Source organism: Neophocaena asiaeorientalis, unplaced genomic scaffold (genome assembly GCF_003031525.2).
Source record: "Neophocaena asiaeorientalis asiaeorientalis breed wild unplaced genomic scaffold, Neophocaena_asiaeorientalis_V1.1 scaffold478, whole genome shotgun sequence".
Lineage (NCBI taxonomy): Eukaryota > Metazoa > Chordata > Mammalia > Artiodactyla > Phocoenidae > Neophocaena > Neophocaena asiaeorientalis.
The window spans coordinates 2,355,044-2,380,053 of record NW_020173200.1 but is presented as its reverse complement, the minus strand read 5'-3'; the positions used below and the strand labels follow the sequence as shown (position 1 = coordinate 2,380,053).

Sequence of the window (25,010 nt, the reverse complement as noted above, 5' to 3'; positions counted from 1 at the left end):
CCGACCCGTGGACGACGGGACCACCAATCCCACTCTCCGCCTCAGCGCCCTCACCGGGGGTTGGGCATCCGCGGCCAATCAGCGCGCGGGAGCCGGGCGGGGCGCCGGGCTGACCAATGCGGGGCTGCACTGCAGGCAGAGAGCGGACGCAAGTCCGAAGTGGCCCACTAGACACTGGACCCCCGAGTTTTCCGGCCCGTTCGCCTCGCGCGCCAGCCGGGACTCGGGCTGTTGGCGGTTCAGGGCGTGGGTCCAGCGGGCCTGGCCTGCTGGTTCCGCGCCGACGCCCACCCCTCGGCTCCCCGGAGCCTATCCGCCGCCTTGAGGAATCTTCCCCCGGCTTCACGCCCCGCAGGGCGCGCGTCTGGGATGCGGACCCCTCTGACGGCCGCAGGGCTCGCTGTCCGCCAAGATGACCCCTCGAGAGCCTGTTTCCTCGGCCGTGCGAGGGACGGGGGTACACGGTCATTCCACACTGAGGGACGCAGGCATCCGCCTGGAAGCAGGCTGAGACACAAGGCTGTGGACCTCCACGGGCTGGGCGACCCTGCTCAATCCTGTGGAGTTGGGTGGACAGCGGTCGCTGGCTGCCCTTATTACTACTTTAGAGCCTCTTTTTATTCCGGGCACAGGACCATTCCGCCCCATCTCGTCTACCCTTTTCAGTTCCAGAGGTCCCAGCTTTTCTCCCACCCTACTGGGGCACAATTTAAAACGTTATTCCCCCGAGGGGAGTTAGGGAAGAGAGGAGGAACTGTCCGGCTGTGATCCTTGGTTGCCCACCCAAAGACGCTGCCTCACCAAAGGAGGGCAGTTTGCCCTGGCCAAAAGGCTTCTGAGGGGAGCCTGCCTAAGACAGGCTGGTGCCCGCTTCCCTGGAGTCAGTCAGTCCGCTGAGGCCTGGGCCTGACTGCAGGCAAGAGGGCCTGTTCCGTGGGACTTGAAGCTCTCATCACCTCCTTAAACTTCAGTTTCCCAGGAGGTTATTACATTTGACCAAAACAAAACGTGGAAGTTTCTAGAAAAATAGTCAGCTGTTGAGCAAGAACTCTGCTGCGGTTACAGAAGGGACTACCCTGCCTGTCCTTCAGCAGGGCTGGGGATGGTAGGGTCAGTGAAATGCAGGGAGGTCTGGGACCCTGCCAAGTCTGGGGAAGTGTTTCTTCCCTCCAAAGATGTGTGCTCCCAGGGCTTGCCAATCCATTAAGGTCTGGCTCTGTCCACGCTCACCTGGGAATCCTTGGGTGCTGGACAAAAAATTCAACCTCCCTTTCTTGGCCCCAGGAGGGAACTGGCATAGAAAAGTAGGTATCTTTGAGACCTGCTGCTCCTCCCTTCCCCCACAATCAGACACCAGAGGTGGCAGCCACCTCCCAAGCCCCAGGACACAAAGAAGCATTGAGTTGCTGAGCTGACCCAAGATTCTCCCGCACCTGGCAGGGGCCAAGAAATAGGACCTAGTGCCTGGCTGTCCAAGACCAGCTGAACAGCTCTGCTGTGCCCAGTTCACTGCCCCTCCCACCCCTGCTGCTGCTGCTGCTGCTCTAACCTTGTCCACCTGGACCTCAGGAACCCAATGGGGGTCCAAGGGACCGGGTCTTCCTCCGGGGAAGCGTCTCACCAACTACAGGCAACTCAGAACAGCTTCAGGACCTAAGGGAAGCTCGCACAGGGTGGGGGGCAGGGGTTGTCAATCCCTTGCTTTTCAAGCACCTAAAATGTACTGCCTTCTTTCAAGCTGGTTCTACAATTTTTATGGAACGGACACTGGCATAAACTTACACCTGCTCGATGAAGCTAACAAGTGGGGTCAAGATGAGAGAGATCAAACTCAGTTTTACAAGTTGTGGAAGTGGTCTGGTCCTTCATCTATCCCCTCTTCCTTCCCATCTCTAGGGCCAGAGAAGCAAAAGGAGGTACTCACGGCCAGAGGTGCCTCTACTTCCCAGGTCCCACCATACAGAGCCACAGGACCAGAACTTGACAAGGAGCCCATCTCTTTAGGAGGGCTTCCTAGATCCTGCCTTACTGAGTCTTCTTAAAATGCATGGCCCTGCTCCAGAGCCTATGACTCTAGATACACTCCCGGCCTGACCCTGGGCCACTCAGGCTCCTTGGGGCAGACACAGCCAATCCTCTGCTCAACACGTTTTATTGCTAAGGACAAGGTGATGCACCGGTTTTCAAAATAATTTGGTTTATAGCGTTCATACGTAACAAAAAAAGGGGAAGTATTATAAATCTGATTCTTGTATACATACGGTATAAGTGTGAATCCCTCCAACCCTGGGCCCAGGCAAACAAATTCATAAGGAGCAAAAACCTGTTTAACCCCTTCAGTGTTGCCCTCCAGTCCCACCCCGCTCCCAAATCAGCTCCCTCCCACCCCCAGACCAGGGGGCATATCTAAACCCACCCCCTGGCCTCCAGCGGCCCCAGTTCATCTTAACCCTCCCAGCCCCTGCATGATTGCAATTTTCTGTTGACAGACTCACCCGCCAGGCTCTGCCTGCTTCCATCATTAGATCCCCCTTCAGAGTATTCCCCACCCACACCCTTTAATACTGTCCACAGGGGCTCTGTGCCTAGAGTGATATGGGCACACACCCAGGTTACCCCTATCTTCTCCTTCAAGAGAAGGCAAAGAGGTGGCGTTAACTCCTTAGCATCTCATCACTGCAGCTTTGCCAGCACTCTCTTGAGGCAGTTCCAGAGACAAACGGATGCCACAGCCATCTCCAGCCAACCCCCAGGGGCCCTTACTCAGTTCGGCTGAGGGCAGAATTTCACATTTTTGTTGCCCTGGATAGGCAAGGAAGAAAGTAAAGGCCAGGGGCTGGCAGAAGCTGGTCCAGACCAAACATACATACGCACACACGTGCGCGCACACGCACGCACACACACGCGCGCACACACCACACACACACACACACACACACACACACATAAATACAAAAAGGGGGAGGGGGCAAGCACCAGCACCTCTGCCTAGTTGGTGCAGGTGATCATTAGGAAGCTAAGTCCAAGGCCAGGAACAGGGCAACCAGCCCAGCCAGCACAGTCGACCCCATTACAGACTGGGGCCCATGCAGCCACAGCGTTCCAGTGCTCAGCCCATCAGCTGGGAGATCAGCGGCTGCTGCCACATGTCCAAGTACGGCTTATTGTTTCATTACAGTGGAATGCGATGAGGGTGGGGTGAGAAGATGATGGGGTCGGTTATTTCATTCCTTTTCATTTTACAGTTCACTTTTAGAGACTTCAGAGTTCCAAGTGTCTGCTGTGCTGTGGAACCCGAGTGCTTTCGCCTTGGCAGCTGGGACTCTCCTGGCCGCTGGAAGCACCTACTCCATGATGGCCCGGTATAGTGCAGGCTCAATGTAATCTTCCCGGTATCTTGAGTTGACAACTCGTTGCCGTTTCTTTTCCTGCTTAACCTCTTTCTCCGTGAAAATCTCATTGAAGCGCATGTCTGAGGCTACTGACTACAGAGGAATAGGCAAGCCAAATGAGCACTTTATGGCCAACCACCCCGAAGAAAAAAACAAGGGGACACATCCTTGCTTTGTTCCCTCCCTCCCAGATGGGAACCAAGGGCACACAGAAAGTACACACTCACCAGTCTAGACTTGACTCTCTTGGGAAGCTCTTCATCCAGCGTGTACACGTCATCTCTCTTAACCACAAGCTGTGAGCCATCCTCAAACTCCACCTACCAAGGAAACAAAGGCCTTTAGCTAAGATATCCCTGACTCTCTCCCTGGTCCATCACGCACAGTGGCAATTTCCTGCAGTCACAGGAAGGGTTTAGAACACTGAAGTAAGGCCTGCCATGTTTGAAGCCATACCTGGCAGACTGGACACAGGGCAGCCCCTAGCTCTGAAAAGGGGCTCAGCGGTCCCCAAGCCCCGGGCCGCAGACTGGTGCCAGTCCACGGCCTGTTCGGAACCGGGCCGCACAGCAGGAGGTGAGCGGTGGGCGAGCAAGCAAAGCTTCATCAGACGCTCCCCACCGCTCGTGTTACCGCCTGAACCACACCCACCCCCGTCCATGGAAAACTGTCTTCCACGAAACCGGTGTGCCTGGTGCCAAAAAGGTTGGGGACCACTGCCTTAGCTCTCCCAAGAGCAAAGACTTCCTCTTGCTCAAGAGGAAACACTGAATTAATCAGGCCCCCTCCCCCATCCCCAACAAAAGCCTTTGGTTACCTGGTACATCTGGATGGGGTGAGAGGCCACGAACTTGGCTCCATAGACTTGGCCGTCTGTCCATCTCACTTGGACTACTTCCCCTTCAGCAGGAGGACCCAACTGGAGACAGTCCTGACTCTGAGGGAACATTAAGGAAGAAGGGTGAAAGGAAGGTCCACCTGAGAGACGTGCTAAGTCCAAGTCCACCCCATTATCTCTGCTGGCTGCTGCTGCTTCTAAGTGACAGAAAAAAGCAGCCATAATAAACTTAATAAATGTAAAGGACATGTGCCATGATCAAGAGCCCTTCTCATGTTCCTTCAACTGTCTCTCTAAGGGACAGGGGGACAGGGCTCTGCCAGGAAGAAATACTCAAACTTTACTCAACTATTTAAGAAAAGGGTTCTTAGGACTTCCCTGGTGGCACAGTGGTCAAGAATCCGCCTGCCAATGCAGGGGACACAGGTTCAAGCCCTGGTCCGGGAAGATCCCACATGCCGTGGAGCAACTAAGCCCGTGCGCCACGGCTACTGAGCCTGCGCTCTAGAGCCCGCGAGCCACAACTACTGAGCTTGCATGCCACAACCACTGAAGCCCACGCGCCTAGAGTCCGTGCTCCGCAACAAGAGAAGCCACCGCAATGAGAAGCCCGGCACCACAACGAAGACTAGCCCCCACTTGCCGCAACTAGAGAAAGCCCGCGTGCAGCAACAAAGACCCAAAACAGCCATAAATAAATAAATAAATAAAAACAAATAAAGTTTTTAAAAAAAGGAAAGAAAAGGGTTCTTAACCTTTTTTTTGAAGGAAAGGTAATAAAAGACCACCTACCATGGGACCTGGCAAAAAACTTTAGGACTTTTACTCCCTGCAGACAGGGGAACCCTAAGGATGGGTGGAGTCCTTGCTGCATTCCCAGCAGAGGGCTTGGTATATAGTGGGAGGTCAGTGTATGAACATGGTCATGGCAGCTGAATAAAAGGTCTGATGGGTAGACCTGGGAGAAGGTCCTTGCGGACATGGCCCAAAAAAGTACACATTGGAGCGGAAGCAGGGCAGAGAGTCTAAAATGCTGTGATATTCCAACTGCTCTTACCAATTCCACTACATGACAAGAGTTAGGAAGGTTCTACACGCCAACTCACTTACTGAATAGAAATGGCTCTATACTGTATTGCCAACTCATTATTGACAGGTACTCAGTAACTATATCGTGTATGAATTCAACAACCAAGTAGAAAGTACTGCCCCCAAAAGAATCTGAAGTGGAAGTATTAACTAGCCAAATATGTGATCTGTGATAAATCCCTTAAGTTCTCAGGTATTAAGTTTTACTACAAGAGCAGTTCTCCAAGTATGGTCTGCAGACCTTAGCGGGGGTTCCTGAGTGGGGGTTAGTGAGAGCACGATGGTTTTCACAATAATATTAAAACATTAGCCTCTTTCACTGCGCAGACGTTTCCAGTGATGGTGTAACACCTAACACGGGTGCAACTGCCGGTGCTTCAGCACAAACTGACGCAATGGCCCGAAGCTCTACTACTTGTTGCTGCGTTCTTAACCACTGTGTACTCATGATTTAGGAGCAAAAGGAAAAAACCTGGTTTCATATAACAACGTCCCTTGATGAAGCAGAAAAAATTTTTGTGTGAAACCTCAGTCTTTGAGTACATGCGTTAAGTACTCAAAAGACACTTCTGCTACACGCTGAAGCGTGATGGCTGTCTTGAGGAAAAGCATGCTGTAACTGTTTGAGTTGTAAGAAGTAACTGCTTTTTTCATGAAACACCAGCTTTATTTGAAAAACATGACTGACAGACAAACCGTGGTTATTCAGACTTGGGTAATGGCAGACATCTTCTTGAAAATGAATGAAGTGAGCCTGTCACTTCGAGGAAAATGGACTGACAGTATACTGCCAATGATAAAACCTAAGCTTTCAAGCACAAATTACAATTTCAGAGAAGTTGTGTCCATGAGCTTGAAGCTCCCTAAAATTTAAAGATTTTTCTGAGCTTAGTGCTACAAATGAAAATGATTTTTTTGGAATTGTCTAATAAAATTTAACGACATCTGGAAGATCTACATAGCCCATTGCACCAATATGGATGATGGTACAAAATCACGCATGAGCGAAAGAGCCATTCTCAGTGTAAGACAGACCAAAGAATGTTAATGTTAGAGGGTATGTTCACCAAGCTGCCTTCAGAGTCTACACTGCAGCTAACTTTTAAGAAACTACCACTCGTTGAGGTCTGGTGTAGTATCAAAGTAGAATAACCACAGTCATCTGAAAGGCTACTTAAATTTTACTCCTCACTTTTTCAATCACATATCTGTGTGAGACCGAGTTTTCTTCACATACTTTAACCAAAACAATATATTGCAACGAACTGAAGATGTGAGGTAAAAAAGGTTTGCACAATTGTAGAAGAGTGGCACTCTTCTAATATTTTTTGTTTTACTTAAAATAATTTTTCGTTTTAAAAAATGGATTATTTCAAATCAATTCACCTCAGTTTTCATTTCTAATGAGCAAATATTGATAGACATAACCCACAAATATACAAGCTCTTTTGGGGTCCTCAGTAACTTCTAGAAGAGTCCTGAGATCAGTGTTCTCTAAGTTAGAGATACCACCTACTTCTCAGAGTTGGTATGAGAAGTGACCGAGATACCCGAGTAAAGTACTTAGCCTAGTGTCTGGCAAACTGGAAGAGCTTAATAAAGCATAGCTAGTCTACTGCCACAAACACTACCGATAGCATCTTCACTACATGGAAGTCTGCCTCACAACTAATGAATGGACTTTTAGCAACTAAGTTGCTAACGTGGTAGAGATGTGGGAAATACCTGTTGTTTAAGGAAGAAGTGGCTTCATTCCACTAGGCTGGTGCTCGGTCTAACATGAAAAGGTGGGGGTGGGGGTAGTGGGTGGGATGAGGACGGACGGACGGACGAACAATGGACAGGGGAAACCTGAACTGAGTGCTGAGTCCAGAGCCAGGAAACCTAGGATTGAGTCCAGGCAGGGCCCCCAGTGTCTCAGGTATTGATAACACAAGCAGGCCAGGGATATCTCCAAGCAGTTTCTATTCAGCCCCCAAAGGCATCAACTGTAAAGAACCAAAAGCAAATTCCATAAATCTACTAAGAGGGCATGGCAGAAAAGAGATAACTGGCTAATTCTCCCAAAATCACACAGCTACTAAGCAATGAAGCTGGTACTGGCACATTGGTCCGATTCCAAAGCCTGGGCTCTTCTTCCACTGCACCAGAACACCTTCAAAGGGCAGTTTAGACTAAAATACAAGTATGTTTCAAAGAACTGCAAAAAACGCCAGTTCCTACAAGCTTCTAGAGGAAGCAGGGTACCCTAGCGGCACACGATATTCTTTGTACAGAAAGACCGGTACAAACACTTCTTTCTGTTTGGGGGCCGAATGATGGGACCATGGGCCTGGACAGAAAAGGCAGGCAGGCCCACAGCCAGTCTGCCAGTCAGACCAAGAAACTCCCCCACCCCAAAATGCCCATGAAGCTCCTTGCAGACATTACCACTATGTCCTCGGGATAGAGATTGTCGCTGAAGGAGCCGTCGTCAAAGTTGACTTCATAGAAGGTCTCGGTGGTGAGCCTTACCACCTCACACTGGTAGAAGCGCCCATTCTTGTGCTTGCTAATGACCTTCTGGCCCGCAGTGATGCTCTGCAAGGCCCCCTTGGCACGCTGGAAGAAACAGAGGCTTGGGTTATGCCCACATTGAGCTGACAGGCCTAGCAAACGGGGACCAAGATCAGGGGGCTCTTCTTTACCAGGGAAAGATAAGCGTGAGACAGGAAAAGTAAAAAGGAGCAGGAGATGGGAGCTGAAACAGGCCTTTCCAGATGTCCACACCCCAGCCAGGACACGGAAGAACCTAGTGTCATATTTTCCCCATAAATATAGCTCCTCCCTCATTCCCAGTCCACAACTGGTCCTTTACCATCCTGTCTCACCACAAACTCCCAAAACAGACTCTTGTGACTTCCCTACTGTTTCGAGGAGCTGACCAAACAGCACCTACTAATTCACACAGTTTAGACATACATCAAAGTGGACACTCAACAGGTGATCTGAGGCCCAGGGTCCCCACACAATGCTCCACACAGATCTTAGCACCAGCTCTACCCTCAGGGCCAGGGCACAAAGACTAAGGTTCCCTGGATGTCCTCAGCTGCATACTATACACAGCTCCACAGCTCTGCCATCTCTGGGGCCCTCACATCACCCTTCTTCTCATTCTGAACTTGTCCTTGATGCAAATGAAGTCACAGAGCATCTGGTGGTCTTGTGTCCAACCGCCCCTCCCCAAGCTGCCCAAGCTCTGTGCTCCAGCCATGCTGGCCTCCTTTCTGTCCTCTGAGCATGCGTGCCAAGAGTGTTCCCACCTCAGGGTCTTTGTGCCTCTGTTCCCTCTACCTGAAAGGCTCTTCCTCAGTTATCTGCACATTGGCTCCCTCACATCCAAGTGTCCACTTGTGGACGACCTTACTACCTCTCCTCCTCCATTCCCGTATCCAGCTTTACTCTTATGCCGGCCCTTCTCCCCGTTTGATACATTGTACATTTACTTGTTTCTACGTGTCTTTCAACTACACTAAATGCAGCAGGAGGGCAGGCACTGTTGTCTTGTTCACCAGCATGTTCCGAGCACCTAAAACTGTGCCTGACATGTAGCAGATGCCCAGTAAGTATGTGAAGAATGAATCAGTGAAAGAAATACTCAACAGTACCGTTTCCTCATAGCACCAGCCATCTACATCTGCCAATTCTGTTGTCTTGTTCACCAGCATGTTCCGAGCACCTAAAACTGTGCCTGACATGTAGCAGATGCCCAGTAAGTATGTGAAGAATGAATCGGTGAAAGAAATACTCAACAGTACCCTGTTTCCTCATAGCACCAGCCATCTACATCTGCCAACGTGAGGGCATGGGGGGCTAATGACCATCAGCAAATCACTACCCTGTTCCAACACAAAGCTCCTATCTCCTTACCACAGCCAGGACTCAACGGTACCTCAAGCTTTTATTCCTCTTTCCCTCTTCCTAAGCTCCTAACCCACCTCCGCCCACCTCCTGTGCTCAGTAGAACATCTTGAATGAAAAAGGGGAATCCAGTCAGCCAACGGGGCCCTTTCCATGGTGGAGGACAGCTTGTCCTCTGGGCTGGTGCTCTACTGTGTCCTTCCTTTTATGAGTGTTTTCACCACACTGTTGACAAGCCTTCATCGGCGTCTCCTCCATTGGACTGTAATTCACTGATGGCACTCTGGCTTCTGACCTGACTACCCATGGAACCCCCGGTTTGGGGTGCACCGTGACCACGCCACCAGCCCTGTCTTCACGACAGCACGTGGCCCTCCTCAGCCTCTGCTGGCTGCGGGGCTCTCCTCTCCACGTCTCTCTGCTTCTCAGCTGCTTTCGCTGCTTCCTGCTCTACCATCTGCTCCTTATACTAGGTATCTCCAGAGTCCAGTTTCTAACGGGAATTAGGTTTAATTATGCTGTTAAAGGCTGATAATATCCAAATCTTAACCCAGCTAATCTAGCTGCCTCCTGGTACCTCAATCAGAATGTTCCAGCGACCTCAAAGTCTACAGGTCTTTCCCTCATTTTTATCTCCCCCACTTTCCTCTGCAAAACAGCCCTGCCCCATCTCAGTTCCTGATCGCAGTTAATACCACATTAGCATCCCTTCCACCTTTAAGGGAGTGGCCTGAGTCATCTTGAATTCACACTCCCTCATCCCTTCCTCTTTCTTCATCCGCTCCTCATGGCAGCCAACAAACCCCGTCAGTTCTACCCACTGTAGGATCCCAGCGTTGGCTGTGACCCTAAAGCTCTCCCTCTGTGTTCCCATTTCAGACCTCACTTCTCGCCTAGGCTAACTGGTCTCCCGGCCTCAAATTCTTATTCCTTCAATCTTTTCTGCAAACCACCACCAGAGTAACTGTTAAAAAAACATATAGCTCAAAATCATAATATTGGAAAAGTTCCCCTTACCTAGTGGAAGAGACATCAAACCCCTAAGTGTGGCAGCCCAGGGCCTTAATCCTCTGGCACTGCCTGCCTTTCCAGTACCATCCCCTGCCACGTTCCCAGAGCCAGTCTCACACGTTCCTTCTTCTGAGACTCGCTCATTCTGTTTCTGAAGACTTGACTGCACTCCTGCTCACAATTCCTTCTTATTGTTTAAGACCCATTTAAGCTTCACCGTTCAGAGAAGTGCAAAAATCACTACTGTATGGGGGTTAACGGTTAACTCTTCTTCCCATCAGTTCACAACACTTACAGAGCTTCTGCGATGTCCCTGACACTGGGTTAAGTATAGGGACACCCAGATTAACAAGACATGGACCCTCAAGGAGTTTATCCAGGAGGAGAGGCAAACAAGGAATCAACCACCAGCAGTTGGTTCCACTGGATTGGGAAGCACAAAGCAGGAGGTAGAGGATGCACAGGGGCCATCTCCTAACCCCATACTCATTAGCAGTCTCCAAGAAGCACAGCGCTTGAGGAGCTACTTGCTGACACAATAAATGGAGAGCCTGCAGAGAAAATGATCCCAGAAACCGTCCAGAGGACTCTAGAATGGCACCCTCCTCACCTCCAAGTTAGGGATCCTGTGCCGAAAGCAGGTGATAAAGACGACAAAAGGCCAGTCATCCGGCTGCATCATCACTCCTGCAGCCTGAGCACAGCTCACGTGGAAGGCAGTTGGGCAACGGCCATGAGAGCACTGCACACAGCAGCCAGCAGCTCTTTTCCTCCGCTTCTTACAGAAGACACATTTCTACAACACAGCAGAAGCAGGCCAATGACTCTGGGAACTAGGATGGTCTCCTCTACTGTACCCGCACCCAAATGCACAGTCCTACGAGCAAGAGCCCACCCCCTTCCCAAAACACGAGGGTACACGCACCCTCTGTTAATCTCGTGTCCAGTCACAGGCATCCTCACTAAGTAGTTTTAACCAGAGGGGGAGAATCGTAAACCATGAACGAAACCGAGGGGTAAAGGATGGCCACTGGGCCAACCAGGCGATGCCTTCCTAAACGCTATGTTCCCCTCTATCCAGAGACTCGGAAACAGGGAAGGGATGTAGGGTCACAAGCCCATCTCTTTCTGCTTACCAGTTTGAAGCGGGGCAGGGGAATTTTGCTCACATCCACTGGACTTCTTTCTGCAATGTTGACAAATCTCGCTTCCAGAATCGCCACCGCACACGAGACATGGACCCACCTGTCAAAAGGCAAAGGCCACCTCAGTCCCCCTGCAGCTCCAAGGCCCTGTGGCCTTCTCTCCTAACATGGGCCTGTCTATAGCGTTTCCTCCCTTACCCAGCGTGACCACTGGACTTCCCAGCAAGTTCCTGGGACCCAGTGAGGTTAAGACCAGAAGCGTCTCCACGCTGAGGAAGCGGAAGAAGGTCCCCACCACAACGTCCCGGGTCAGCGCAGGGTCACACTTCTGACACACTCACTCACCTGTTGCAACAGGAACAGAGCCACAGCTAATTGCGTGTGGCAGGTTCCAGGGAGTGAGAATAAATTAGAAAGCCCCATACACACCTCTTTTACCAGAGGACCTGGGCACTTCCTCAAAATATCTCCAGCTGCGCCCCAATGTACCGGTAATCCCAGCCCTCCCCATCCAGGCCTTTGGCCAGACCTCTCCCGGGGCCGAAGTGACCTCTCCCTTCCTCCACCTCAGACTCACTCGCTAAGGTCTGGCCCTAGCTCCACTAACTCTGAGAGGTCTGTTCAACGGACACCCTTAGAGAATTATTAAAGTAAGTTCTGGGCATTTGGGGAAACTGACACGCACCAAGATGAGATTAACTAAGACGGTGAAAACTCTCAGGATCAAGCCACGTGAAAACCTACAACAGACAGCGTTGGGGCTGCGTGGAAGCCACCTGCAGTGTGTGAGTGGGAACAGATTTGTTTTGCGTGGCCCTGGAGGGCAGACCAAGGATCGTGAGGTAAAGGTGGGAGGTGCAAGCAGAGCCCTTTCCATTGCAAAAAAGGAAGAACTTTAACAGCACTATCTTGCAATTCTGAGGAACACAGTGACCTCAAGTCACCGCAGCAAGTGCCTTTAGAGGAGTGGAAGCAGCAAGCAGAGCAGCCATCTATCTGGAACAGCATGAAGGGGATTCCTGTGAGGCAGGATGCCGGGCGGTATGTGTGCTTCAAGTTCCCACAGGATTTTAGCTGGAAGCAGGGTCTTCACTGCTGGTTCCCCATCGACCTGGGAGTACTCTCCCCTAAGCAGCCGGTCTTCGGGGCAAAAACCTCATTCACCTTACATTTATTTCTACCTCTGAACCACTGAGCCATACATGACCAAGCACAAAAATTCAGCTCAGTGAAAGCGAGCTGCCAGACGGCCAAGAAGCCCAGCTCTGGGCTGAGTACCCAGAACCCTCTGTAGAATCGACTGAGTAGTGGGTAGTCATGGCTGGGCCCTCCTCAACGTCCCACTGTCCTTCTTAAGGACAGTTGCCCTCATTCCCAACAGCCAGGGAGTCCGCCTGCAGGAAGGGCTCACTAGCTCACAGCCGTGGCCACCTCTGTACCAGCCCCAGCTGTAACAAGGTAACTGTCCTCACTTCCTCCACGAAGCCCCCACATCACCTTCACAGGGTCTTCGTACCCTCGTGAGTCCATCTTAGCTCTTCCAAAAGGAGGATGTTACTTACAAGACTGCCTCAGAGGGGAAGCTCGGGTTGGAAAGTTCTGGGACTGCTCGGCTTCCCATCCTTAAAATTAGTCTTGGAGATGCTATTTCGGCCCCAAACAGTGTGCTTCCCAAGTCCTCGTCAGTCATACCGATGACGGCCACCGCCCTGGCGGCGTGCCTGCACTCGGTTTCAGAGCCCAGAGAACTCACCTGTCGTCATTGGCTCTCTGCAGGGCTCCTCCTCGCAATGAGCACAAGCAGCAGTCCTGCCAAGAAGACGGGGAGGAAGAGTGGTCACCACCGAGGCATTAACATCCCATCTGCTCTCCCCGCCACTTCCTGCGGGCCATGGTAGCGTCCACGTGAGAAAGCAGCCCACAGCATGCGGGGCCTCGCCTGCACAGACCTTGTAACCAGGACTCCCCTGCAGGAAGACAGGGAGGCCACTCGGGGCTGAAGCGCGCCAATTACTCTCCTGACTTAACATAACCGTCTTCGCTGGTACTGTTAACGACAACTGTAAGCAAAGTCATGGGTGACGCCCTGCTCAAGCTGGGGCGTTACAGGGCTCTGCCTGCCTCCTGTGTGGGCACTGCCAGGTTCCAGACAGAGGGGAGGAGTACAGGAAAGCCACCAAGTGAACCATCTGAGTCCACTGTGATGCTCCAACCAGATGGCTCAATTCTTTACAGGAGGTTATGGTCCATCCACAGGAAAACCTCTACTTGGTCCTGACACGATGAAGCAAACACAGCTTCCAGACTCCACCGTGCCCTGCCACAGGTGGGCAGCAAACACTCTCATTGTCGTGGGGATTTACTCCGACAATGCTCACCGACATCACTGTGTACCAGGCACTGCACAGATCCCTGGGACATAGGGTCCGCGTGAAACAGTCCGATCGTGAGCGAACTTGTCTCACAGGGAGACAGCAACAGCATGGAAGCACTCACCTCTTCCAGGGCATTGGCCGAACACCGAGAACACATCCAGTCTTCAGAAGCCTTTGCAGGGGGCACCCCGTAGCAACCTAACAGGGACACCAAGGTGAGCAAATTAAACCCAGAGGCCAGAGTCAGAAGGTAGACCTGCAACTCTTTTCCAGACACTACTTCCCAAAGCTACAACCAAATCTTACAGAAACCCCTGAATTCTAGCATCAAGGCCCCCACGGGTCAGCCATACAGTATGGCCCACAGTCTCAAAAAGTCAGACACTAGATTCACTGCTACCAACACCTAGCGAGCAGCAGAGATTAATCCCCTCCTGGTATCTACAATCAAGGGGACAGCCCAGGGTAGACAGTACAAGCACGGAGCCCAGAGTCACAGGAAACTCAGACTCAATCAGCACTGAACTCCAAGAACAGACACATAAGCAATCTGCACTGGGGAGCCGGGGAGGTCACTGGGAGGTCGCAGGGAGGCCAAGAGGCGGCAGGACTTCCAGTCAGACGCCCCCGCCCCTGGGACTGGACGCAGAGAAGAAGTGAGGCACTCACTGGCATGGACCCGGACGCTGCACTTCTTGCAGGACACTAGGATGCTGGTGCCGTCCTCCTCTAGGTAAGGGGTGGACAGGTTGATGTCCGTGCTACACCCAGTCGAGGTGAAGCACATTTCTGGAATCAGTGGCTTGGTCCTCTGCTTCTGGGGCGCTAAATCTGGAGCACTGCCGCAGTTCTGACTAAGGCTTCCAAACTCCACCTAAGGAGGGAGCAAGTGCACACCTCAGTGAACAGCCCCATGTCCTCAGCTCTCCGCCTGCCCCGTCAGCAGAAAGCGGCTCTCTTCCTGACAGGGTACCCGCTAGGCTCCCAGGTGCACAGCCATTATCCCAGAGCCGCTAACTGAAGTTACCTCCAATGACTCCAATTCGATTTCTCACAGCAGCATCAAACAAAGGCCCCCGGGGACAAGTGAGAAAAGGAAGCGAGGTAAGAGGCAACTGGGATTTCAATCTTCCCAAACCAAGTGGTAATAAAATGCACTGAGAGGCTGGTGAGGCTGCTCTTGGTGGCTCCCCTCTGCGATGCACAGCATGGGGGCCCCACCCAGGGAGAGGACGCAGAGCAGGTGCTTCTGTGGGCCAGCACTGATTTCCTCTCGGGGCCCATGTCAGCAGTCACCTGAGCTGCAGCACTGTCACGTGGCTGGAGCCCCGAGAGCCACTCCTGGCTTGGGGCCCCCTTGGGAAGAACATTATGTCCATGTACTTCCCTTGGCAAACAGCCTGACTGCAAGAATCTGCCGCTTCTGCCACTGGATGGCACCATCACCCCCGTTCCAAGGACGGGGCCCAGAAACATGTCACCCCCCAAGCCTATGCCATTCATGAAACTCTGAGCCCCTCTCAGCAGACCTACTGGCAGTACAGCCTGGCCATCTGCCTGCTTCCCTCACAGGCAAGGGCACATTGAGACATTTTGGGTTTGCTTTTGGTCAATGGAAAGAAGGAACGAGTTACTAACTCAAAAGTACTCTGGTCTGAAGTTTCACTCTTTGGCAAACATGAGCCTGGGGCCCTGCCAGGCTCAGTGGCAGCCATGCTACTCTAACCACCATCAGGGGACTGGTTCTCTACATGCCGCCCTGTGTAGGTCCCAGCTGAGACTGACCTGGTCATCTGGCACGTGTGATTTGTGGGTGCCTTCCTGGCCTCCTAGAGCTGGACCCAAAGAGACCCATGACGGTGGAGCCATCAAATGCCCCAGGAGTAGGAGGGGCACGGCTAAGCTCAGCCAGGGTGCTTTCCCATCCCCCTCCCTCCTGCAGGCTCTCTGCTCCTACACCTCCCAAATTCCCTTCCGCTACTGCCAACATCCGAGGTGGCAATGGGAAAGGAAAGAAGAGACAACACTGGAGGAACTGACTCTTCACCTGACATTCAGAATGATTTAAAGAAATCCCCTGCTCTCCAGACTGACTGGCAAGGTCAACAAACCACCTGGAACGAATCATCACTGACTAGAATAACAACAGAGCAGATTCCTCAGCAAACAGTGTGAGTGCCAAGGGCAGCAGGGAATCCCCCAGAGCCTAAGCCACACCCTCAGCTCTTCCCCAAAGCATTCTCAAGGGAACACCCGCATTGCTGCATGGCTATCTGCCTGGTGAAGCCTTTCCAACACGTGGATGGGGCAGAAGACACTAGGAAAACATGCCTTTCCCAAGCTGTGTCCCCACCATTAAACCTAGCTTTCCTCCGAGCGCTGGTCCCGGGTAAACAGAGGGGACGTGGTGGGCTTACCTGATGGTAAGTCTGAAAGATCATGCAGACGGCGCAATGAGGGGCCTGCTGGGCCATGGCCTCGTTGAATTCCTTTTCGGCCTCAAAGTTTGGAGGTCGGTTCTGCCACAGTTGGCTCAGGGGCTTGGCCCAGGCCTCCGTCTCCTCAGCCTCCTCCTCGGGGGTCCCCTGTTCTGATACATCTAGAGGAAGAAGCAGGGGCGTGAGTCAGTCAGCACCAGCCCTGCACAGCTATGGCTCTGCCCAGGGTTCTGGTCCCAGGTTTGGACTATCCCAAGATCCTATGGGTGACAAAGGCAAAGGGCAGAGGCGATCTGCAAAAGACTCCTTCAGTACTTGGATGATGCTGTGGGGAGCCCTGCAATCCACAGCTACAGCCCCTCCAATGACCTTCTCACTCCTTCCCAGACAGGCGTACTTTCCAAGAGACCCTGGAGTCCTACGCTGAGTAGCCCAAGGAAAGCTCTGGAACATAACTACGGAAGATACCCATTTATGTGTTTACTCCTTGCAACCCAAGCTCAGTGCAAATAAACAGTTATCTCCTCCGCCTTCAGTCCTGTTTAATCCAAAGGGATCTGGCAGCTGCATGTGACCTCGGTGAAGGGCACCATAGCATATTTAGGCCGATGCAGACAATTATAACCAACCCCCGTAAGCCCCGTCAATCAGGCCTAGCCAGGAGCCGTGGTGCCAAAATCCAAGTACAGATATTTTCTGCATCCCGGCCAGAACAAGAGTGATCGAGACAGGAGGGAAGAAACAGAAACGGACTGCTCACAATCACAACAGAAAACCTACCACACTGACATCTGCTCCGCTTATAAAACCAAAAGTGGCCAAGAATCGTCCTACGTGTGAATACTGAACGAACGATGAAAATGTTCACTATGTTAAATAAAAACTGTAGGAATCAAAATTTTACAGTTTACATAGATAAAACTTCATTGAGCTACACAGTTAAGGCATATGTACTGCACTGAGTATGTTATGCCTCAACTGAGAAAAAATGTTCTCAGTGGAGAGAGGGGTGCGTGAGACTAAAAGAGACTAAAGAAACTTTCAAATGCAGTGCGTGACCCTAGTTTGGTTCATACTGGTTTAAAGGGAAAAAGCTATAAAAACACATTTTTAGAATGAGCAGGGAAAGATGAATATGGACTGAGGATCAGGACATTATGAAGTTACTGCTTACTTTCCAAGGTGTTATGACAGTGAACTTTATATGGGAGACAATCCTCCTTAGGAGATGCCTATCGGTACACTTTAAGTGAAGTGACTTGACGCCTACAGCTGACTTTCAAACAACACAGCAAATATGCATGTACTTGTTCGTACATAAGCAACGCATAGGGAGAGACAAGTGATTATGGCAAAATGGCAACAGCTGTTGAATACTGGAAGCGACACAGTATTCTTACTGTTTCAACTTTTCCACGTTTGAAATTTTTTAATCGTAAAAAGTTTGAGGGAGGCATATTATGATCTCACGTTATTATACAAAGACATACGTGTACATAATTTAACATCTGACGAGGACAGTCAGGAAGATTAACACATTAAAGTGTTCACAGTAGTCATCTCTGTGGGGTAATCTTGCTGTCCTCTTTGTAACTTTTTCCGCTTCCCCAGTTTTCCACAGTCTACATTGCTTTAGCGCACTGGGGAGAAATCAAGAAGCTAGGCTGCTGCGATCCAGAGGACCTGAGACCCCCACAGGGGCTGGAGGAAGACCCCAGAGGGCTTCTAAGACTCCGCATGGAAGTCTGCCTGCTTCCGGCTACAAGGTCTGAAGAGGCTTTCCCACCAAGCTTATCATGATCTTTCTACCAAGGAAAACAGTAGAGATGGGCATCGACATCAGATCAGAAAGGGAACGTGAGGTTTGTGGAGCTGAGGAAGGGTTGATGAGACTCTGGGCTTTCCATGGGAGCAGGCAAGGACAAGACAGGGTAAGAGGAGGCTGGGCATCAGGCAGCAGTAAAAAGGGGCCTGGTCACTGGCGGATCTTACGGGGTCTGTGGGCCCCGGGAAGCACAGGAGACCACACTGCACTGATGGCGATCACTCCCGGAGCTCCAGTTCTCCTCTGCATCCCTGCCTACTCCCATCTGTCTCCTTCACAGGCTCCTCTTCCTCAGTTTTCCTAACCCCTGCCTCTGTGCCCTCTCCCCGAGCAGCCGCATTTAATAGAGATAACAAATACCACCTCCACACACCCCAAGCAACGCTAGAACCCAGGGAGGCACTCAGCTCAGGCTTCCTCTTCCTACCACCCTCACAGCTCCACGTCAGGTTGCCAAACCCAGTGGACTTTATCCTCCCCCACCCCTACTTCCACTGCCCTAGTTCAGACCCTCATATCTCACAGAGGTCATGACAAAAGCCCTCTGCTCCTAAGATGCAATCCCTAGGAAAAATCTTTTTTTTTTAATTAATTTATTTATTTATTATTTATTTTTGGCTGTGTTGGGTCTTCATTGCTGTGCATGGGTTTTCTCTAGTTGCGGTGAGCTGGGGCTACTCTTCATTGCGGTGCGTGGGCTTCTCATTGCGGTGGCTTCTCTTATTGCAGAACATGGGTTCTAGGTGCACGGGCTTCAGTAGTTGTGGTACGCAGGCTTCAGTAGTTGTGGCACGCAGGCTTCAGTAGTTGTGGCACGCAGGCTTCAGTAGTTGTGGCACGCAGGCTTCAGCAGTTGTGGCACACAGGCTTCAGTAGTTGCGGCTCGCGGGCTCTAGAGCACAGGCTCAGTAGTTGTGGCGCACGGGCTTAGCTGCTCTGCGGCATGTGGGATCGAACCCATGTCCCCTGCATTGGCAGGTGGATTCTTTACCACTGCACCACCAGGGAAGTCTAGGAACAATCTTTCTAATGCAAATCCAACTGCATCACCCCTCTGCATAAAACACTTGCAAGGCTCGGAACGCCCATGGGCAAAGTCCTCTGGCTCACGACCACCTCACTCCTCCTCCTCTGCCCATCCCACCCTGGCCTGGCCCTGTAACGCCAGCTGCAGCAAGCTGGTTCCTCTGAGTATAACTTCCTGCTTGTCTTTGCCATGGTTACTGGCACTGTCCAGTCTGCCTGGATTAACATCTCCTCCCTTTAGATCAGTGCATTACCCTGTGAGCTTCCTGAGGGCATGGACACATCTCAGTTATATTTGTCACCACATTCAGCACAGGGCTTGGCATCAGTTACAGAACCTGTTATCCTGAAAAATCAGCCTTGGACCTCCTAAAAGAGGGAAGAACTTGCATCCAATTATCCCGTATTAGGCACATTCCAAGACACTCAAACGTATAATGAAACCTGATTATAAATCCCATAACCTGAAATCCTACCCTCTTTATGGAGTATCTGGGAGAAGAGCTAAGCCACAGGCCCACCCCTGGCCCTCAGCTTGGCCCCCTGAGGTCCTATCGGAGGAGGTCCTGATGCAGTGAGAGCGGCTTTCCTGTGGTGAAGAGTGAAAACAACACTTACCATCATCGCTGACGCAATCCTGCAACACGAGCGGGTGGTGGCGGGGGAGCTTGCTTAAGGGCTGACGACGGCCCTTGGACTTCTTACTCTCCTCCAGAGAAAACATGTATTCATCCGCAACCTGGACAAACCACAAGAAGGAATCAAGTTGGTCTTGCCTCCACTTCCGGATACAGCAAAGTCAGTCTTACAATAAAAACCAAGGGAAAAAAAAAAAAAAAACCAAGGGAAAGAGCGGGGCAGAGAGACACAGAGAAATGGAAAACCCGACATGGAAAACACCTGACTTAGAAAAAGCCAAAACGACAGTGTCATACAAACCAGTGTAAACCAGGATTATATAAACCGTTTAGGGCAAAATTGGTGCCTAGTCAGTGTGGGTCCTGGCCTTCTCAGAAGCAGGCTGAAACAAATGTACCAAAAATAAACCTACTCCAGCTCTAAAGGAGAGCCCCTTCCTTCAGCTCACTGACATGTGTCCACGTCTGAGAGCCCCAGAGGCCCCTTTCCTTGGACCAGGAGGCCAGTAGCACCCGTTACAAAGTATCAGGCAGCTGGGCCAAACAGGTTTGAAAGGCCAGAGCACCCCTCATTCAAAGGGGTGAGGAATAGCGAACCCATTAAAAAGAAAGTAGGCCACTTCTCCTCGTGCACTCTCAAGACCTCAGCTCTAGCTGATACTCTTTGATCCTCTTCAGGGAAGAACGTCCGCCAGGACACAGAGCGCCTCTGAAACTCTGGCCCACTGCAGAAAGAAAGGTTGATTTAACGCTGCATTTACATAATGTCAGAGCAAATGTAATTAGGTTTAAGGTGTACGGGACTGAACCAGTAATACCACATCAGAGCTTCCTTCTAACCAACATATTTAACACTTGGTTATGCTGACATTAGGAGACACGGGTTATAGCAAAACCCACTGAGCAAAGAAATGAGGCCTGAAGAGGGCCACTTTGCAACCGTGACCAAAACCAATGCCTTAGAGCGCTGCAGGGAAGTGTCAGCACTGCGGTGCCACCTTGGAGAAGGGACACTGGGCCTGCAGACTCCACGTGCAACTACACAGAACCCCAGGACTTAAGGCCCACACTTGGAATGTCAAGAAAAACCAAATGCTGAGCAAATCACAGAGCCTGCTCTTCTAAACATAAATTGAGGGTCTATTTGCCTATTCATTCAACAGATATTTACCGAGACCCTACTGAGTCTGAAGGTCTGCCCAGGGAAGGAATGTGTGAAGAGATGGTACCGCTAGGATGTGCTCCCTGCTTACGTGAGTGACGATGCTCACGGCAGCGTGCCATGCGGTGGAGGAGTGAGGATGGTAGGGATCTCCTACCGAGGAGGTCCACGAAAGGCTAACACAAGCACAGGCTTTAATCAGCCCTGAACTACACCGACAGCCTAAAGCAGCAGTTTCCAAAATGCACATCAAGAGGCCTGAGAAAGCCTCCATCAGAGTGAACAGGTGGGGTTCCGTTCCAACCACAACAGCCCTGCTTTTGATTTACATTTTTTAAATGAGTAAGAGGTCACTTAAAGAAGGGGTTCTTTGTCTAAAACAAACTGGAAATACCAAATTTATCTGACAGTGTTACCAGGAAAATAAAAAATGTAGGGATATGCACCCCAACACACGTATACTTACTGATGAATTACATACACTAATGTACTTTAAAACAAAACACTTTAAAACAAAAATAGACTGTAAAAGGATTAAGATAAAAATAAAGTTCCATTATCTGATTCCTGCATCCCCGTAATCTTCTTGCATCCCCTACTACGAAGACCACCTAGGTAACAGGCCTAAATGTGAGATGTGGCAGAGACCAGGAAGTAAAGGCATGAGAATAAAGGAACCAATGAAGGTGGGGATTTCCAGCCTGGGTCTCCAAGGTGAGAGAGACTAAGAGGGCTCCTGTGGATGAGGGGCGAGTGGTAACAAGCCAAGTTAGCCAAGTTAAATGTGCTGCGTATGGTACACACAACACCTACCTGTGGGTCCTTCATCTGGATATAATACCCAGGGGGCACGAAGAAATTCAGTCTGGGAGTTCAGAAAGGTCAGAGCAAGAGCTGTGGATTTGGGAATCCTCAACATTGGGCTCGGAATTTCAATCGTGCAATGGATGAGATGATCAGTGGAAGATAAACTGACTGAAGACCAAGCCTTCCAGGACAGGAGTAAGAAGAAAGAGGAGATGCTGGGGGAAAGGGGCCCTCAAGTGGGAAACCCACAGTCCAAACACTACAGAAGAGCTGAGCAGGCAGTGGCCAAGGGACTCAGCAACTGGGAGGTGCCAGGACTTTTTCAGAGATAAGTTCCAGTAGACACACAATAAGGAACTAGGGAGTGCGTACACCACACAGACTATTTTTGCGAAGACCAGGAAAGGAATGAGATGGTAGCTTGAGAAGGAAATTTCCTCCAATTGTATTTTAAGATAGGGGCTTTGTGAGTATGGTTTTATGGGTGAAGAAGCTTGTCCCCCAAAGATGCAGAGTCCTAATAATCCCTGTGAATACGTTAGGTTAACATGACAAAGAACTGTTAAGGCTGCTAATCAGGTGACCATCATCCTGGATTATCTGGATGGGCCCAATGTATTCAAACAGCGCTTAATAATGGAAGAAGGAAGCAGAAGAGTCACTGTCAAAGTGAGGTGACATGAGCAAGACTTGGCCAGATGTTGCTGCCTTTAAAGGTGGAAGGCAAGGGTCATGGCCAAGGAATACGGGTGCACCCAAGGAAGCTGGAAAGGGCAAGGAAATGGACTCCCCACAGAAAGGTACAGAGCCCTGAAGACATCTTGCCTTTAGCACCATGAGGCCTATTTCAGACTTCTGAACTGAAGAACAAGAAGATGGTAAATCTGTGAAGTTTGTGTAACTTGTTAAAGCAGCAACAGAAAATGAATATGGGGTAGGAGGTGGAGACGAATCATTTTACAGGCAAGCACTGGAGGAGGCAGAGGGGTCAGGACCAAGAACCCCAGAACTTGGCTTCGGGAAAGGAGGAGGCCACCTCTGTCCACATCTGTTTAACCAAAGGGCTTCCCGAGAGCCCAGCAGATATGCCCAGCGTACCATGCCTGGTGCTGCGGCAACGCAGAGATGGTGATACGGGATTTCTAACCGTAAGGGGCTTACAACCCAGCCAGGGTCTAAGTCTGCCCTTTCTGCTACCATCACTCTGCCTCTGACCAAAGCGGTCAGATCTACTCAAATATTTGAACATCCTCCCACTTTTTCTCCTCTTCTGGCTAAATACTCCTCCTCCAGTTCCTCACAGTGCTGCCTTTCCCTGCAATGTACTCCAGTTTCTAACTTCCCACAGGATTTAACAGAAAAGGCTGGGTTCAAACCCTCGTTCAACCATTGAGCCAGGTGAGCCCGAGCAAGTGGCAGCCCAGTAAAAAACGGGGTGAAGAGCACTGCCCCTCAGAGCTCTTTGTGAGGATGGGGGGGATGGCACGCAAGGTCTCCCAGGCCGCTGCCGGCAAGAGAGCTGGAGCTCCAGGCTCTCTCTTGAGTTCTCTGTTACCCCCGACACGTGGGTTGCCAGGTCACGGTCAATGTTCTTGACGGGGCTCGTTCTGTACAAAGAACCAAGTGTTCTCTCTCCTTCTTTAGGGAACTCACTTTTTCAAAGCAGCCTGAACTAACAAGAACTTCTGCAGCAGATACGTTGCTGTGAAAGCTCGGGCGGTGGTGCTTCAGCAGTCAGTCACCAGGGGCCCTTTCACCTTGGCCCCTGACACAAGACGGCAGCACGCTGACTGAGTAGCAGATGACCCGAATTACACCTTGGGGGACGCTCAAAGTGAGAGGAGGGGGCCCACAGCTGCTTCCAGATATAGACACAAAGCTAACAGACCTCTCCAGGGACACGCAGAGTGCCTCAGCTTCTGCCCAAGCCTTGACTGTCAGTCTGCCATCCCACCCAATCAATCAACCCTCAAGTCAGCTTCTTACTGGAGCTAAACTTCCATTCGCTCCACCCATGTTTACAGAGGCTCCTAGACCAGGCCCCGGGGACCACGCCGGTGCCTCAAGAGGCGAGGCTGGATGTGGCCCAGTACCTGGCTCCTAGAAGTGCACCTTCACCCGCCTGTGACAATCGCACCCAGACCAAGACAGCATCTTAGACAAGGAGCGAAGGCTGGAGGGACTGGAAGGAGAAAGGGACGCAGCTGAGAAGCAACGAGAGGTTTCCAGGAATACTGGCTTTTGAAAAGGAGCTGGGCCCCAATGAGCACTGGACTGTTCCAGGACAGACAAGTGCCTCTTCCCACCTCAAAACTACCTGCAGCCTGCTGATGGCTGCACAGAATACGAAGGCACTTAAGGCCCCTGGGCTGTACACTGAAAAAGGGTTAGAGTGGTGTTTCATGTCATGTATATTTTACCACAATTAAAAACCCACCTGCAGCCATCTTCTCCTGTGCCCGCCTCTGCTAGAGACCCCAGCCCTCCCTCCTGTCAGAGCTCTCTCCCTCTCCCACCCTCATTATGTCCCACCGCCCCTCTTTAATACAGGCCCACTCGGCCGGCTGCCACCATCTTCCACCCTCTCCTCCCCGGCTCTGCACACACAACTCTCTCCTAGCTCCTGAACCTCTGGCTGCTCTCTTCTGCTTGTCCTTCTCCTTCCCAGGCCCTCTACCAACACCCGCACTGTGAAAACTGTTCTTCATGTTCCACATGCCCCACGGGCGAACTCTCCCACACCCACCAACACCCTCCAGGTGAAGGTGACTCCCAAAACTACCCACCTAAGGTGGGTGTATGCACGTCTCCAATGCCTGCCTCACAAGCAGGTCGCACTCAGCATGCCCCAGGTTGAACTCACACCTGAGTCACACGCAAATAACCCCTTCCCTTTTCCTGCCACCTCCATCCTCCACTGATACACCCCTGTCCATCCGGTAAGTAACACGAGCCAGAATTCCAGGTCACCCCTGCACTGCCCTCCCACTTACCCCACACCAGCCCCCGGCCCCACGCTCCCACCTTCCAAGCAGTCATTACCCCAGCCCCCTCCATCCACCCCTGCCAGCACCTCACGGCTCAGGTCCTCACCACCTCTCAGACTAAAGGTACAGGTTCCAAACTGATTTCCCTCCTGCAAACCATTTTTCCTCCTGTCCTGAAGGAGCAGTATTTGATTATAAAAGTAACACGTATTCATAAAAAGTATTCAGACAATTTATAAATGCAGGAAGTGAAAATCATCTATAATTTCATCTTCAAGGGAACCGCTGCTGTTTCTAATCTTGCCTCCTTCCTCCCCCAAAAACCTTTATACTGCTTCCAAAATGATCTTCCAAGACATCAAGGCAAAGCTTAAAAA

The 25,010-nt window shown here is 51.1% G+C and overlaps 1 protein-coding gene across 3 annotated transcripts in view; it reads right to left on the bottom strand.

Moving 5' to 3' along the window:
• Nucleotides 1-2,136: 2,136 nt before the first annotated feature.
• KDM4A (lysine demethylase 4A) overlaps nucleotides 2,137-25,010 on the bottom strand; it is a 42,471-nt gene continuing 19,597 nt past the window's right edge. For 2 of the 3 annotated variants that reach the window (XM_024744738.1, XM_024744737.1), the window contains exons 12-22: nucleotides 19,658-19,778; nucleotides 16,168-16,349; nucleotides 14,420-14,624; nucleotides 13,872-13,948; nucleotides 13,129-13,184; nucleotides 11,367-11,475; nucleotides 10,841-11,026; nucleotides 7,750-7,920; nucleotides 4,210-4,329; nucleotides 3,620-3,712; nucleotides 2,684-3,485 (exon numbers count right to left, since the gene is read on the bottom strand). In XM_024744738.1, coding sequence (XP_024600506.1) covers nucleotides 3,345-3,485; nucleotides 3,620-3,712; nucleotides 4,210-4,329; nucleotides 7,750-7,920; nucleotides 10,841-11,026; nucleotides 11,367-11,475; nucleotides 13,129-13,184; nucleotides 13,872-13,948; nucleotides 14,420-14,624; nucleotides 16,168-16,349; nucleotides 19,658-19,778 — 1,461 coding nt within the window. In that variant the 3' untranslated portion in view covers nucleotides 2,684-3,344. Of the gene's footprint in view, nucleotides 3,486-3,619; nucleotides 3,713-4,209; nucleotides 4,330-7,749; nucleotides 7,921-10,840; nucleotides 11,027-11,366; nucleotides 11,476-13,128; nucleotides 13,185-13,871; nucleotides 13,949-14,419; nucleotides 14,625-16,167; nucleotides 16,350-19,657; nucleotides 19,779-25,010 lie in introns of all 3 variants that reach the window. The other variant, XM_024744739.1, reaches the window with a different exon arrangement.